At 45.8% G+C, this 16,019-nt stretch overlaps 6 protein-coding genes across 9 annotated transcripts; 2 read left to right on the top strand and 4 right to left on the bottom strand.

Moving 5' to 3' along the window:
- Positions 1-5: 5 nt before the first annotated feature.
- LOC108154199 (cyclin-dependent kinase 2) lies at positions 6-1,875 on the bottom strand. Of its 2 annotated transcripts, none has more exons than XR_001774943.2 (7): positions 1,658-1,875; positions 1,085-1,280; positions 909-1,019; positions 696-857; positions 443-640; positions 176-379; positions 6-92 (listed from the first exon to the last, which is right to left on the bottom strand). XR_001774943.2 is itself a non-coding variant. In XM_017284416.2 (7 exons), the coding sequence occupies exons 1-6, from the start codon at positions 1,783-1,785 to the stop codon at positions 230-232; spliced, it is 945 nt and encodes a 314-aa protein (XP_017139905.1). In that variant the 5' UTR covers positions 1,786-1,875; the 3' UTR covers positions 6-92; positions 185-229. The 2 variants fall into 2 exon arrangements, 1 of the variants encoding a protein (XP_017139905.1); XM_017284416.2 differs by having other exon boundaries at positions 185-379.
- A 686-nt stretch (positions 1,876-2,561) lies between these two features.
- LOC117187025 (low-density lipoprotein receptor-related protein 5-like) lies at positions 2,562-4,383 on the top strand. Its single transcript, XM_033388663.1, has 4 exons — positions 2,562-3,199; positions 3,268-3,425; positions 3,490-3,724; positions 3,790-4,383. The coding sequence occupies exons 1-3, from the start codon at positions 3,002-3,004 to the stop codon at positions 3,710-3,712; spliced, it is 579 nt and encodes a 192-aa protein (XP_033244554.1). The 5' UTR covers positions 2,562-3,001; the 3' UTR covers positions 3,713-3,724; positions 3,790-4,383.
- Positions 4,384-4,484: 101 nt separating this feature from the next.
- Positions 4,485-7,830, top strand: LOC108157052 (disheveled-associated activator of morphogenesis 1-A-like). Of its 2 annotated transcripts, XM_033388661.1 has the most exons (6): positions 4,485-5,293; positions 5,408-5,505; positions 5,570-5,864; positions 5,925-6,374; positions 6,437-7,371; positions 7,448-7,830. In XM_033388661.1, the coding sequence occupies exons 5-6, from the start codon at positions 6,551-6,553 to the stop codon at positions 7,566-7,568; spliced, it is 942 nt and encodes a 313-aa protein (XP_033244552.1). In that variant the 5' UTR covers positions 4,485-5,293; positions 5,408-5,505; positions 5,570-5,864; positions 5,925-6,374; positions 6,437-6,550; the 3' UTR covers positions 7,569-7,830. The 2 variants fall into 2 exon arrangements, with proteins under 2 accessions (XP_033244552.1, XP_033244553.1); XM_033388662.1 differs by having other exon boundaries at positions 4,485-5,512.
- A 2,408-nt stretch (positions 7,831-10,238) lies between these two features.
- Positions 10,239-12,413, bottom strand: LOC108157727 (vitellin-degrading protease-like). Of its 2 annotated transcripts, XM_017289898.2 has the most exons (3): positions 12,183-12,413; positions 11,207-12,116; positions 10,239-11,148 (listed from the first exon to the last, which is right to left on the bottom strand). In XM_017289898.2, exons 2-3 carry the CDS (start codon positions 11,319-11,321, stop codon positions 10,376-10,378), a joined length of 888 nt encoding a protein of 295 aa, XP_017145387.1. In that variant the 5' UTR covers positions 11,322-12,116; positions 12,183-12,413; the 3' UTR covers positions 10,239-10,375. The 2 variants fall into 2 exon arrangements, with proteins under 2 accessions (XP_017145387.1, XP_017139579.1); XM_017284090.2 differs by lacking the exon at positions 10,239-11,148 and having other exon boundaries at positions 11,343-12,116; positions 12,208-12,290.
- A 560-nt stretch (positions 12,414-12,973) lies between these two features.
- Positions 12,974-13,989, bottom strand: LOC108157627. Its single transcript, XM_017289765.2, has 2 exons — positions 13,360-13,989; positions 12,974-13,145 (listed from the first exon to the last, which is right to left on the bottom strand). The coding sequence occupies exons 1-2, from the start codon at positions 13,939-13,941 to the stop codon at positions 13,131-13,133; spliced, it is 597 nt and encodes a 198-aa protein (XP_017145254.1). The 5' UTR covers positions 13,942-13,989; the 3' UTR covers positions 12,974-13,130.
- Positions 13,990-14,726: 737 nt separating this feature from the next.
- On the bottom strand, positions 14,727-15,767 carry LOC108154373 (phenoloxidase-activating factor 3). Its single transcript, XM_017284637.2, has 2 exons — positions 15,672-15,767; positions 14,727-15,611 (listed from the first exon to the last, which is right to left on the bottom strand). The coding sequence occupies exons 1-2, from the start codon at positions 15,727-15,729 to the stop codon at positions 14,818-14,820; spliced, it is 852 nt and encodes a 283-aa protein (XP_017140126.1). The 5' UTR covers positions 15,730-15,767; the 3' UTR covers positions 14,727-14,817.
- Between the last annotated feature and the right edge of the window lie 252 nt (positions 15,768-16,019).

Below are 16,019 nucleotides of genomic sequence, written 5' to 3'. Positions count from 1 at the left end.
TCGAATACCTGATGGACATGAGCATGTATTTAAAGGATTTGTTTGTATGCGTGTGAGTGTGTGTTTTAATAGGATGATATGGAGATGGGGAGCTGTAATGAAGATAACAGTCACATGTAATTTCTCTAGTTATGTATTATTTTTTAAGTGGTAATGAGGTAGTCAGTTGACTTACTATACTAACAGATCACAAGAAATTAGCTAGGGTTGATCCGGGGATATGCGACGATTAGACCAGCTTCGTGAGACGAGATGCACTGCCAGCATTGGGATCCACGGGCAGTGCAACATGATCCACATGCTCAACGTTTTGAAAATATGCATGCTGAAGGGCGTCCTTGGCGGAGATGCGCATGTTGGGGTTATAGCACAGCATCGACTGTACAGCAAAGTAACATTATAGATACACGCTGATGGATTTGATTGGGATTTGATCGCTCACCATTATAAGATCATGTGCCTCGTGCTCGCGGATGGGTGCAGGCACATTGGAGGGCTGAAATTTTGGGAACTTGGCCTTAAAATCCGGCAGCTGTGTCACACCAGGCCATGTGGTTTCGTCGGGCGTGCTCAAAGTGCGAAAGATCCGAAACAGTTGATCGATTTCGCTGTCCCCGGGAAACAATGATCGTCGCATTATCTGAAAAATAATATTGAATGAGGTAATCACCATAATCACAATCCCAATAGCCTACCATCTCGGCGAAAATGCAGCCCAGGCTCCAGATGTCCACTCCAGTCGAGTAGAACTTAGTTCCCAGCAATATTTCCGGTGCTCGGTACCAGAGCGTGACCACCTCGTGGGTGTACGGTCGCATGGGTACATTAAAGGCTCGTGCCAGCCCGAAATCTGCCAACTACAGCGATGAATTAGCAAGCAACTAACAGGATTACAGCTTGATGCCTACCTTTATTCTGCCCGCCGTGTCTACGAGTAGATTCTGGGGCTTGAGATCGCGGTGCAGTACACGATTGGTGTGACAAAAGCAGAGGGCGTCGAATATCTGGTGCATATAGCTCTGAAAAGAGTGAACGCGTTTGTATATACATACATACGTATGGAGGCTTACTTAGATGAACTTACTTTGATCAACTGTGGCGTAAAGACATCCTTCTTCTTGTCCATCAGTTTCTTCAGATCCATGTTGAGGTACTCGAATATCATGTATAGATTATTACCAGAAATAACCACGTCAAACAGCTGCACCACATTCTGGTGCTTGAGGTTCTTCAGCAGGGATATCTCACGTATGGCTGTGGAAGGGACGCCTTCATCCTCACTGCAATAACGAGGGAAAAGTCAGTAAACATAACACATGTGTACACATAATGTCAGTATTAATGAATGCGACTTGGATACTGAAGGTGTGGCTGACCACGCAGCCGAATCATGTGGTGCTACGGCTTTTAAGACCACAGCGCAGCACACACAGAATCCGGGCTGCGTTGTGCAGCAGGGTCTGCTGCAGAGCCTGCGAGGTGTTTGACATTCGTCAAGGACACGGCGTCAGCAGCCAGGATACATATCATATCCCAGGTTGTGTATATGTGTATCTGCACTACACGCCATATGCCGACTGCCGTTTGTTGGCTGCACAACGCTTTGATGCTGTGACTCTAGATGCGAATTCGAGGACTTCGATGTTGATTTACGTACCCTTCCAGACGGATTTTCTTGAGAGCCACATCCTGACCAGTTAAATTGCTGCGCGCCTTGTAGACAATGCCGTATGTGCCTTCGCCGATTTTCTCGGCTCGTAGGAAGTTGTCTAAAACAGTTGTCATTGGGTTAAATCAATCAATCATTCAATCATTAATAATCAAAAAATTGGAGGGAATTCAGCCCATAAAGGGATGGCAGAAGCGAGGATAGAAAATATCGATAGTGCTATCGATACCGGAATGTTGAAACCTTTCTTAAGAGATGTGGCAGCTCATGATATTTCCACCGTTCACGGTATTTTTAATACTTTTCGGTATTTTTTGAGCATTTGTCAATTTCATCAATCTATTAAATTTCATTTTCAACGTTATATAGAAATCCAATAAATGCAATTATTAAAATTAAGCCAATCACGTAGGAAATTGATTCATCACTCGTATAAAATTATGTGGGCAGGGCTGAGAGATCTATCTTGCTAGTAACATTCGATGGAAGATCAAAATCGAAGAATATGGGGGGCCTGCTCCACCGCCTGTACCTGTGCCTGCCGCCTTCCTGCTGTTCTCTCGACCGAGTACAGCGACGGGAACGGAACCACGACGACGAGCGATGCCCTTCAAGGATGTGGGCGATGCGCACGCCCTGGACGTGTCGGTGGCGGAGAGGCGCATCTACTGGACTGACCAGAAGACCAAGTGCATCTTCCGGGCCTTTCTCAATGGCTCCTATGTGCAGCAGATCGTGGACTAGGGTCTGATTGGGCCGGACGGCATCCGATGGTCCGATGCGGAGGTTCGTCTCATCGAGGTCGCCCGCCTGGATGGCAGCAGTCGGCGCGTGCTCTTGTGGAAGGAGGTGGAGGAGCCCCGGTCCCTGGTCCTCGAGCCGCGCCGCGGCTACATGTACTGGACAGAGTCGCCTTCGGACTCCATACGGCGTGCCACGATGGACGGATCCGAGCTGCAAACCATCGTTGCGAGAGCCAACTATGCGGCCGGGCTCACATTCGACCAGGCGACGAGTCGCCTCTACTGGGCCACCCAGTCGCGGCCAGCGAAGATAGAGAGCGCCGACTGGGGTAAGAAGCACCCGATACTGGTTTGCAGCGACACGCGGTTTCCCTGTATCAGGACTACGTGTACTGGAGCGACTGAAACACCGGGGACATTGAGCGGGTGCACAAGACGACGGGCGAGAGCCACAGCCTGGTCCATTCGGGCATGACTTACATCACTTCGCTGCTTGTGTGCAACGACAAGCGACAGGTGGGGCTAATACGTGCAAGATCAACAACGGGAGCTGCTCCCACCTGTGCCTGGCCCAGCCCGCAGACGGGGCATGACCTGTGCCTGCCCCACCCACTACCAGCTGGCCAAGGACGGGGTCTCCTGCAAGAACTACATCATCTTCAGCCAGATGAACAGCTTCGGCCGACTGCTGTCGAACACGACAGACTGCTCGAATGTGCCGCTGCCAGTGTGCGGCAAGAATATCCGCGCCGTGGACTATGATCCGATCTCGCATTACATTTACTGGGTAAGGAGGATTAGCAGAAGCTGAGCGCGGTTTCCCTAATATCCCTAATCCTTCTTTTTCTTTTCAAGATCGAAGGCAGGAGTCACAGCATCAAGCGTTCTCTGGCAAATGGCACAAAGGTGAGCCTCTTGGCCAACTCCGGACAGCCGTTCGACATTGCAATCGACATCATTGGGCGGCTGCTCTTCTGGACCTGCTCCTACTCCAACAGCATTAACGTGACAAGGTGAATCTCTCTCTCTCTCCGATTCATCCGCACAATTGTGTTCCTAAAGCGTTGCCTCTTTTAGCTTCCTGGGTGAATCCGTAGGCGTCAACGATACCGGGGACTCGGAGAAGCCTCGCAACATTGCCGTGCATGCCATGAAGCGTTTGCTCTTCTGGACAGATGTCAGCAGCCATCAGGCCATCATTCGGGCCCGAGTCGAAGGCAATGAGCTGGCCCTGGACCAACAGTCCGACTACAACAGTCTACTATGCCCATGGCAAGTGAATCAATGTGATAGACCTTAAAGGAAAGAACAAGTAAGCAACCAATATGGAGACCCGACCCTCTGAACACATGTGTAATCCCCTTTTCCCTCTTACAGGAAAACCTTTGTTTCCATGCACATCACGCAGGTGAACAACATTGCCGCCTTGGGAGGATTTGTGTACTGGCTGGATGACAAGACCGGACTGGAGTGGATCACTGTCAACGCAGAGCGTCGTTCCGGGGAGCTGCAGCGTCTGTCGCAGTTCACCGACATCAGTGCCGTGTGGGCACCGGATGCGAAAGTGCTGCGCAATCACATGGCACAGTTGCCCAAATTGTTCCCACATCTGCATAGCGGGGTGTGACACGCAGTACTCACGACGTCTGCTCGTGCCCCAAGCATCTGATGCTACTGGAGGACAAGGAGAACTACGGCGTCTATCCGGACAGATAATTTTAAGTGGCGGGAGTAGTGACATAAAGAACGACTTTATATCCGCCTTCTGGCGCTGTGACGAAAGGACTGCCCGGCGGATCAGTTCAGCTGACAGTCAACCGAGGGCAGAGACAAGACTCTGATCTGCGATGGTACCACCAGTGACAACTGTGACAATGTCAAGGCTAACTTATGATGAAGCAGGGCCCCGTCTAAAACGAAAACTAGCTGCCGATGTAGCAATCAGTAATAAAAACGATACCAAACTTTTAATTCATGCAGGAACAATGTCAGCCAGGAAATCATATGCAAATGATACTGCATTTTTACTTAAAAATGTTAGCACTTCTGAAAGCGAAGCTACTGAAGCTAAAAGAAAGCTCGATATTGTAGAACCAATACCTTTAACAACAAATGATGCTTTGGAATTCTTGCTGGAAAATTCTTTAAGCAAACGATTATATAATGAAATTCGTCAAATAAGCAAACAGCATAATTGTGACATATACCCAAGCTACCAAAATGTCCAGGAAGCCAAATTGCAATTGAGACCTGCGGGAATAACTGCTACAGAAACTATGGCAAAAGTTGCCTTGCAAGATTTGTTAAACCACACTGCCAGCCGCATAATATTGTTACAGGAAGAGTTATTCGCTAACTTTGAAAACGTTTCTAGTATTAAGTTAATTGCGAGTTACGGATACGATGGATCAACTGGGCAAAGTATGTATAAAAAAAGATTTGAAACGAAGGAACCGGAACAATTTTTTGGAATAATAGAACTCCGCAGTCTGTAAGATTTTGCCGACTCCTCAAAATGGAATTCGCCAGAGAAACAAAAGATCATATTCTTGCAGAAAAAAACGATTTGGACACACAAATAAAAAACTTGACTCCTTGTGTAGTAAAAATTTCAAATGAAAAGAAGATCACTGTCTCATACGACCTTCACATGACTCTTATAGATGGGAAAGTTTTAAACGTTTTAACGGGTACAAAATCTTGCCAATTGTGTTCAATATGTGGTGCAGGCCCAAAACAATTTATGGAAACTTATGATACAAATTCCTTTAAGCCAAATCCTCGGCATCTTCATTATGGGATAAGTCCACTTCATGCTTGGATACGCATTTTTGAATTGCTGCTTAAAATATCATATAGAATGGGGCTTAAAAAATGGCAAGTAAGAAACGAAAATGACAAGTTGGAAATGATTGCCAAAAAAAACATATACAAAGAAGATATCGTATCTGCCCAAATTCTTAAACTAACAATATCCTACTCCACCTTCCCACAGCTTTGCATCGGCCGCCCTGCGCTGCGATGGCCCTGCCTCGGATATTTTCGCGCACCGAGACAAAAATCGGGCTTTAATGGCTCCATTGAAGAAATTAAGTAAGCAGTAAGCAGTAAGCCAAAAATAATTGAAAATCACTGCATACTGATATTCTCCTCGCAGGGAAGCACGCCGTCAAGCACTCCCTTTTAAAGACTTTAAAAATGCAATAGAGAACCTGCCGGCTATGCCATATGAGGTGCAACGCGACCAAGCTGCGGATGAAGATGGAGCAAAAGACTATGGATGAGTGTGCCAGGCTACTACTACCACAATGCCTTCTACAAGGACCCAAGGTCCGAAGGCGACACCAGTTTAAGGTACGCGCTTGTCCCCAACGAACGAAGGACAAGTTGCTCAGTATGCCAAAAGCGGAAGAGGATGATTCGCCCGAAGAGTTTCAGCATGAATAGGCAAAGTAAGTATAAGTACCACCAATTGTATGACACATTTTTGGCTAATTCTCGACCATTGACAGATTGGGAAATTTACGCCTTTGCAAAGTACGCGGACAAGGAAACAAAACCGAAACAAATAAGCACGAAAGAAGTCAAGCCCGATGGCAACACTGAAAAGCCTTCTACATATATTCCCTGAGGCAAATCCTGCTTTTATGGCGAAGTTGCTAGCATCTGGCTATCCCGTTAACGAAACAGCAGTCAAGCTTTTAGCGGAGTATAGTCGGAGAGGCATAGGGATCCGTGTACGTCGGACCGGAGAAAGAGCTAGCCACCAGCGACAGCGTGGGAGGAAAAGCTTTACGGCTTTACCGCGCAGATAACCATCAGAGATCACTAGAAAACACAAACGGGACGGATAAGCCGTTAACGGGACAATGATGTAGTATTGGTGGCGTCCCAAGTTGGATTTTAAACAAATTATTAAATAACACTCACTTCGATAGGCTAACGGCACAATTGAAAAGCAGGTAAGGAGGCAGGTCTTCTCGCAGTTTGTAAATAGAGTTTAATTGTTTATCCAAAACCGCAGGAATAGCTGGCGGCCTCTTTTGAAAGCGTGGGTGTGTTTGTGTTTAGCTTACAGCTATCGTGTAAAGTGACCCCACTATCAACTTGTTCCTTCGCTTACCTTTGCGCCACCAAGATGAAAGTAAAATGCACAATTTGGGAGTGGATTACAGAGGAAGGAGGAGATGCAAAACGAAAGAAAGAAACGTATGAACCCAGCGAACACGAAAGTCCACCGAAGCCACCAAATTTTCCACCAAAGCCACCAAATTTTCCGCCAAAGCCTAATAGTCCAAATAGTCCACCAAAGCCACCTAATAGTCCGCCTCCACAAACTCCCTCCATAAGTCCAGATCATTATATCAAAAGAATGCCTCCAACACCTAAAACGCCACCGAAAGACGACTCTGGCTCAGACTCCGAAATAGGAGAATGGAGTGGAATTGTAACCCCAAGGCACGACGTAGCCAGCGTGTCGTCAGTGCGGACGGTGGAGCTGATTATAAACGTTTACGGGATACTCCTTAAAGCAAAGTGTATATCACTTTTAAAAAAAGTTAAAGAGGAGCCATTGACGCCTGGAGACAGGAAGATAATAAGAAAAGCTATTACGGCGTTTTATTCGGAACAAAATTTAAAGTTAACCATGTCAAAATTTCGCCAGCTTGTAGACGAAATAACCGAGTTATTTCCGAATGAAATGACTTCCAATTGGACCTGCGGGAGACAAAATCGTGTAAATTTCTATAACAACATACAATCAAAGAAGTATGAGCTAAAAAAGAAGACTAAGGCTAACAGGAGCTCCTCCAACGCTCCTGCTTTAACACTCTGCTGCCATGCAGACAAACTTACATGCAGCACCTGCGCGGAGTTCACCTGCACAAAATGCAGTGCATCCTGCAATAAGTGCAGCCAACTGATATGCAGCAGTTGCGAGATTTCCAAAAGAGCATTGTAAGTCCTATCTTTTTCTAACATTTATAACATTCTAACAAATCTAATATGATCGAATCTAATGTCTCTTCCACAGAAATCTGGAACTGCTTTGCAATATGTGCGAAAAGTTCCAAGCTCCAGAAGGGTCTAAAATTTTACTTTCGTGTCAGCAACACATTTCAAAAGTTGTGCCAAAAGAAACACCTAATAATTAGGAAAATCATCGATGTCTGCAAAGTACATCCAAACATCGATGACAATGTTTCGACGTTTCAACAGCTCTAATTTCTTTAATCTAATTGAAATGTACTTAAATTTCGCCACACACGGCAAATCGGACTTCAATATTACACCATTTATTTTATTACAATTAGGATTAGCGTTAAATCGGCGTATGCAATTATTTGTGTTTAGTAGATATACTTATACCAAAACTGAAAATTCAAAACAAATATACTTAAATAATGACGAACAACATGCCCATTTAGTCTTCAATGTATTCGAAGGGCTCTGGGGGCTCGGGCTCCTTCTCCTCATCGTTCATTGGACCGAAGGCAGCCACGGGTTCGACGAGTTCCTGTTCCTCAACTTTGCCGCTGTGCTGGAATACAATGATGCCGCCAATGGTGACCTCCTTGAGGGGCTCGTAGGTCTGGTTGTCGATGACGCTCAGGACCTTCAACTGTTGACGCAGGAATAAACCTAGATAAATTTACATACATTCAACGTGTTTTTTTTATCTTAACATTTGTTAATTTTAACTTTTTTTACTTATATTCACTAATTATACCCGATACTCAAAGTATTGGGGTATATTAGATTTGTGGTAAAAGTGGATGTGTGTAACGTCCAGAAGGAATCGTTTCCGACCCCATAAAGTATATATATTCTTGATCAGTATCAATAGCCGAGTGGATTGAGCCATGTCTGTCTGTCCGTCTGTCCGTCCGTCCGTCCGTCCGTCTGTCCGTCTGTCCGTCCTCTTCAGCGCCTAGTGCTCAAAGACTATAAGAGCTAGAGCAACCAAATTTGTTATCCACACTCCTGTGATATCGGACCTTGACCGTTTTATGTCAAAATTTCGCCACACCCCCTTCCGCCCCCGCAAAGGACGAAAATCTGGGGCATCCACAAATCTCAGAGACTATTAAGGCTAGAGTAACCAAATTTGGTATCCGCACTCCTGTTAGATCTCACTTTAAAACGTATATCTCAAAATTTCGCCCCACCCCCTGCCTGCCAGTGGCTACGCAGCGCCCGACGTCACGCTCAGACTGATTTTCTGTCTCTCTCGCACTCTTTGTCGTGTCGTTTAATATTAGCGGCTTCTGCCGGAGGAGAGCCATACTGACTTAGTATCGGGTATAACTGTAGAGTTGCGGTGTCCGCAGTAACTCACAACGTTCCCCCTCGTTTTTTTTGTTTCTATTGGAATAGGCTGGATTTCTGTGTCAAATTTCTTTTTGATCTGCCACTAATTGCCGCTATCTGCAAAACAGTTTTTTCTTCTGCCTCCTCCCCTACGCACGGGGTATAGACGCCCACGCGGAGCGATGTATCAAACCGATGCGGCTGCCGTCTGCCGGGCACTAGTTGGCCTCTCCTCTCTTGCTCGCCAAAGTGCTCCAAAGCGACGACCCAAAGCTCCGGCGAATTTTTTTAAACTCCAGCTGGTTGTCCCGGAAGACGGACCTCCTCCAAATTCCAACCTAGGGCAAATTCCACACACATGGAACACACATTTATACACTTTCGCTCGGTTTCTTTATCTTAACTTACCCAAACGGGTGCCTCGTCGAAAGTGTGTATATCACTAACTAACGCTTCACTGTCAGGGATATATTTCACCTATTGGTTTCAATGGGTTTCTCTCTCTTTTTGAATATTATAATCATTCTGCCACTTTAGAGGGTACTTGTTGAACACCATTTAACGCTGTCGACCAAGCTTGGAATGCTGCAACGGCGTCCCAATGACAATGTCGAACTTCTACTTCGAACCCGCTTTTCTTCGATGAGGAAGTTTGACCTGGCTCTGACCCACTCTCTGATCCCTCGCCCTCTTTGCCAACTATTAAAGAGAATTTTTGTCTTGCCGCTCGTTAGACGGTGCCTAATTTTCGGCGGACTCCAAAAATCCTAGGCCACCTCACAGCAGCTACAAGCCTCACCGTACACCTCAAACCTCACTTCGGAGAGACCGCAAATATTTTGTTTAGTCCAAGGAACCTCTTTGCCTAGATTGGCTCCTGCAACTTCTTCAGATGTCCTTTTGTTAGCGACAGGACTATGTGTGTGTTTCTGCTCCATGCTCGTTGACCATTTAGGGATTGATGCATTTATGTATGCCCCAGCGAGTAATAAGCTTATAAGTTGTTTGGAGTTCTGAATGCTGCCACCGTGCGATAACACAACAATTTCAGCGACGAGGTGAGGAGGAGTCGAACTAATTATAATCAATATGAAGTGGGTGGCACATCAATAGGTGGGCTGGGCAGCGGATGGGTGCACCTCCTGCAGATATCATTTTCTCAGGTGAAAGACGCATGGAAACAAAGGGTATGGTCATATTGTGATGAATGCATTTATGGCAGCCCAAGCGTGTATTAAGCTGATTGAAAATTTTGCTGAGCAGCTTAAAATCTAAGAATGTTCTAAGGGGGTTCGGAACGGGGAGATGCACAAACTCACAAACATGGTCGGAGATGGTTATTTTTAAATGGAATTTCAATGTCCTATTTTTGCTGGTACAAAATGTAAACATAATCATTTATTCTTTCGAATAAATTGAACCCGTTTGCACACTTTTTGGTATGTGTTTTGGAAAGCTGATTATTTTATAATGGACTATGCATAGCTCCATATGTATATCGAACATTTAGCCAATTTTCGATGGAAATGTTAGTTTTATTTGAAATTTACACACTATGCTCTTTGTGATATACGTCCTCTATATATGGATTCCTCTTTACATTCAAAAAGTGTTTCAAATAAAAATAAATATTAAAAAAATATATATAAAATCAAATTGCCTGAATATTATCCAAAATCCAATCACTGTATGGGGCAATAAACATAAACAGGTATGGCGCTTCGAGGTATGATTCAAATCTGCCGATCAAATTGCCGATAAGATAGTAGTTTTTGGGCACGCCGTTCTCCACACGAACGCCTACCAAAGCCGACCCATACTGCAGATCCGCTCCTTCAACATGTCCGCACATCTGATGCTCCGTGATTAACTCGTAGCTTTTCTTACAAAACTGCTTATCGCGAATGTTCGCATAAGTCTTGATGCGGCGGCTATGCATTTTCTTGCCGTCTTGCCCATCGTAACCAATCAGGTCCACGTTAGTTGCAACAAAAGTAGTTGGACCTTCCCAGGGCTGTGGCATGCAAATGGGCTGAGCAAAGATAGAGAAGGGTACATCGCGATCCAGTCTGATAGCAGCCAGGTCATCCCCAAGTGTGTTGATATTGTAGTCGGGATGCACAATAAACTTTTCAATCGAGAACATTTTTATGTGTGTGCTGGACTCACAGTCGGAAGTGTCGAACAGAACCGCATAGGGCGTGTGTGGTTTTTTGTTTCGATAGAAACAGCTGGCGGGGGTCAGGGCATGCCGGGCATTGAGGAGCACGGCTACGCAATGAAATATGAATGCCTCACTACTGTTCTTATAGACAAGACGACCCAGCCATGGCTGCTCATCCTGCTCGGCGTACACCTTGTTCGTGTAGAGCTGTCTCTCATCCAGTCTGCCACATGCTTCCTCTTCACACACTACCGCAATGGCTGAGTTCAGGAAGGAGGAATTTAATTGGTGTCGTCTCAAGAACCTTGGTCATCTTACCTAGCACGGATAGAACAATAGAGTTCACAAATACGAATACCCTAGATCCCGGCATCTCGTTGTGTGAGCTGTGAATAGGACGTCGACCCAACAAAGACTGAATTGATTGAATCATTCGCAGTCTCTGAACCGCTGATTAAAGTTTATCGAACCGCAGGGCTTTGCATATAATGTCATATATGTACATATTTTTAGCTCTCTCTCTGTATGCTCGACTTGGTGTAATTATAACTAGTTATCTCTTCAATCCACTGCCTGTGCGTTGAAATGAGTGCGAATAGGGTCGGCATTTGCGGATTGTTCTTAGCCAAGCCATGCAGAGAAATCCCCAAAAGGTTGCATGCCCCAGTGCCGTTCTCCATTTTGATGCCCACCAAGGGCGAACCTGCCAACACGGGGCTGTCTGTCGGGATGTGTGCGCACACCTCAAGCTCCGTTATGGCCAGACCCTCGAATTTGCGCTGGCAGTAGGCCTGACTCGTAATTTTAGTTGTTCGATGGCTCCGTGTTCCACTTTTGCCCTGACCTAAGGTCACCACATCGAAGCGCCGTGCGATCAGGGAACCGGGGTCTACGTCCTCGGCAAGAGACAGGCCGGATGCCATGTTAAGATCGCCTTCCAGCTGTAGTATTGCGATATTGTTGTCAGAGCGGTCCAAAGTGTATTTCGGATGAATGAAAATCTGGCTGATGGGGTGTATTTTATTTTTAGTCCTGAACCTGTAGTCCTTTTGGGGCTTCCACATCACACAGTGCGCCGGCGTCAGGATGTGGCGAATGGTGATAGCAACGCCAGAGCAGTGATACAGGTAGTCGAAATTTGGACTGTAATACATAATCTTTCCAATCGATTCCGTATCATTGGTTAATGCATTTACACAATCAAATCTTTTGCTGGCCAATGCTGCATCTGTAAAAAAAACGTATATGCATGTACATATATTAATAAAGCCTCAACCGCGTAATCAAAACATACTTCTCAGCGTAATAAAAGATAATATCAAGAAAATAGGGACTGATCTGGATGAATACATATTGCACTTGTCTGCTCCGATCCGCTCTGCTCTCTCGTGGGGTTGGATAACAACTGAATTGACGATGAGAAGGCTGTTGAGCTGCTGAGCTTTGTCAGCAGCGTATGTATAGGTATTTAGTGCGATACAGAGTCGAAGGGACAGCGAAAGGTACGAGTTAGGCCAACGAAGAGAGCACGACGGGTCTGTTGGATGATTAGCTCGGCAGGCTGGTCGAATTGATCAGCGAGAGCGCGTCAGATCGAGAGAGCGAAAGAAAAGGCGGAAGAAACAATGAAAGACGCGAGAGAACGGCTGCATAGGCAGCTGCAGTGCGAGAGAATATGTATGTATACATATGAATGCAGCTTACAATGTGCAAACAACAAACAATAATAAGGTTTTACTTTACTGCTGCATCACTGGCTGTAATCTATTAATTATTGAGCTGCGTAGCCCTACAAAGGCGTTGGCATCATTTTCTTGAGAAATGAACTTCGATAATCCACTTCGTAGAAATGCTACAGGCGTTTAGAAACACATTTCATGCATTTACAAATTTAATTGCCTGTAATTGCCGCACGCACTTCATGTTGTCTCAATTTGTGTTTTACGAGCTGCAATAAAAATGCCATGAACATTTGGGGGCTGGTCCTGTTCATTCTGATCTGCTGAGCATGTGTTTTGCGTGCTGGGCTTCCGTAGAGAGAGAGAGAGAGAGAGAGCAAGAGATTTGGTTTTTTGCGTGTTCTGGCGCGCAACATTTAATATACCATTTATTGGAGAAAGCATCCGTAGAACGAGATTGCCATGCTTTCAGCGCTTCAGCGTCTGTCTTCTACAATATATTCTTACAGACATATTCATATATCGTTAAAGTTATCACAAATGGTTTTTTTTCTTTTGATTCGTTAAATTGGAACCATCTGTGGGAGAAAGTTACAGAAAACTCAGTTGTTACCAAGTAGGGAATCAGGCAATTTGCATAGTTAGCTAGCGACTAAGACGTAATTCTACAATGAGACCAGCTAAGAAGGCAAGTTTGCTGAGAAGTGTTGAGAATGGTGTGGCGACCAAATATCTGTTTGCCGTGTTCTTGTGTTAGCCGTTTCATAATATACGTATATTCTGGCGATTGACCTCGAACACGATGTGGTCCTCCTCGTCGCTGTTGACATCCTCGATGGCCATGGGAAGTGATGTTAGCTCTTGATTGGTCCTGTCGCCTTGTACCCCATATTTGCGCTCTGCTCGTGTTAATCGCATTTGATAGACACGCAACACAAGTAGAAAAATGGCGGAACTTGTTATTGCCACCAGAACGTAGACGACGGCTTGTCCCGGAAAATCCATTTCATTGCCCATGCTAGAGTGCTCGATGCGAGCATCCTCCACAGGCAAACTGGAGGATGGCGATAACTTGGGCTCGGCCCGAGATTTTGGGTCAGCTGGCCGCTCTGGCTCCTTGGGTTGTTCCTTCAAAGTTAGCGCAGGCTTCTCAGCAATGATGACATCAGCATCCTTTTGATTGGGCACGGGCACTGCATCATCTGACTTTACCGCTTTCGGAATTGCAGCCGGTGCACTTAGCTCCGATATCGGAACGGGCTTTGTGCCATTCGTGGATGCTGCCGACACTGCTGCGTCACTCTGCTGTTGCACCAACATCAGCACAAACAACCAGATGGCTGTGGCCGCGATGGAAGATCCCCGGAAGTGCATTTGTTCTTATCTTATTGTTATTCTATCGAAATTGGATACAAGCCACTATGACGTTTTAAAATTTCTGATGTTTTGATTTTGCTGTAACTTGTCAGTGCTGCCAGACCGACTGGAATCGCAAAGGTAAGGGGGTTCATGCAACCGAACTTTGCATTTTATGGCTCATTAATCATTGGAAACGCTGAATCACGCTGTTTGACAGGACCCTTCGTGATGACTTCATGGAGTCCCCCAGCTGCTCAGAGTACCCTGCCCGCTGCGGAGCGGGTGTCGACAATTAGCAGTGATTCGAATGGCAAACCAAATCTATTACTCCACTTGTTCAAGTGCTTCGATTCGTTTCTTCCCCTGCCCGACCTGGCACAGACCGGAATTTATGGCTGCAGCTGTTTGCACATTTCCATATTCCTACGACTGCTGCTCGGTTGCTTGCTCTCGATAACGAAGGAGTTCGCTCGACTTGCAGGTTGGGGGTGGGGCAGGGAGTGAGAAATATAAATTATGCCATGCTGATATGTACTTACGGTTTTTGGCGCCAACCAAGTGCCGAAAACTGCATTTACCCAAAAAACAGAAAGCAGAAAGCAGCATGAAGCACCGAAAGCGGTGGGTGGCTAAAAGAATCCAATTTCGGGGCAGGCGACAGCCCAAAGGTGCGGTCCCCAACTGTGTTTTGGGTTTCCTTGTAATTTATGCGTTCGGGTTCGGGTCAGAAATGGGGTAACTTTTGTGTAAATAACCTCAAAGAATTTTCAATCTATTAGCGGTGGAAAGAAATCCCAAAATTCAGGAGTCGTCAGGCGATTTTTGCTTTATTCATAAATCAACCTGTCGAAAAACCCAGCAAGACCGCCATAAGGGATATTTAAACAGTGGCTAGATTTTGGTGTTCTGCAGAATCCAATCGCGATGCAAATGAACGTTAGTATGCAAATGCATACTCGGTTCAGAGGGAAATCCCGCGGCCGCCACGCCAACTAGATGGAACCTACGTGGATCCCCTCCATGGGCATCGATGAGAGGAGCCCCTGACAGGGGCTGAAAGTCTGTGATCCCGCAAATGTTCGAAGTAGCTATTACATTGTGTCCATCCTTTTTCCGGCACTCTTCGGTGCTGACTTTCTGGAACGGCATCTTAATTCTCTTAGGTATTGCCCGTTTTTTAGGTGTCAAGAAGCCCGACACTTGGAGAGTTGTGTCGTCGGTACCACTTGAAACTTCTTCGGCTGTGGGCAGGCATATGGGCTGAACATAGTTGGAGATTTCCACGTTCCTGGCCAACTCGATGACAGCTATGTCATTGTCGATCTTGTCGGTGGTGTAGTCTGGATGCAGAGTTAGTGTCTTGTGGTCGATGCGCTGAGGGGGCGGTGCACACGAGTCCTGGGGATTGCAGTCCCGTTCGGTAATGTCGTTGCTGGAGTCCCAGTCGCCGAGGATTACTGCCGAGACCTCTCTACCGAAACCAGTCAGGCAATGAGCAGCTGTGACGACATGACGGGGACCTATGAGGGCACCCACACACCCAAAGTCTCGGTTTCCCAGGGAGTCAGTGAACTCGATCCGGGCGATCCAAGGGTGTTCGTCCAGTTCCGTGATTCGCTCTCCATTCCTAACCTGCGATTCGTTCAGTTTGCCGCACTGCTGCTCGAAAGTAAATGTTTCGATTGCTACAAAAACGAAAAAAACTATATTTTGATATCTAATTGGAGGTCTCTTCCGATATTTACTAATAAATGAGGTGAACAATGTCCCCAGTAAAACCAGAGAACTGTAGAACACCAACATTCTGATCTGTTCGGCACTTCAGCAAGCATTGAGGTGCATCCCAGCCAAGCCGCGTCTTTTATAAGCCCAGTGGCTGCTATTTAGTATGTACTTAGCTAGTTAATCCAGTTATTGAGTGGTTGTACCCAAGGAAAGCTGCTTTGATTAATTAAACGCTGGGAAATTCCGCTCAACTTCCTGACAATCCATCTTCATTGAATCGAATGTAAAGTATGTTGTATACAACAAATTGATGCTGATTCTTGTTTGCTCATAATTATTGCATAATAATCCCTCCGAAACGACAAAAA

Source organism: Drosophila miranda, chromosome 2 (assembly GCF_003369915.1).
Source record: "Drosophila miranda strain MSH22 chromosome 2, D.miranda_PacBio2.1, whole genome shotgun sequence".
Classification (NCBI taxonomy): Eukaryota; Metazoa; Arthropoda; class Insecta; order Diptera; family Drosophilidae; genus Drosophila; species Drosophila miranda.
This window is presented reverse-complemented; position numbering and strand designations above follow the sequence as displayed.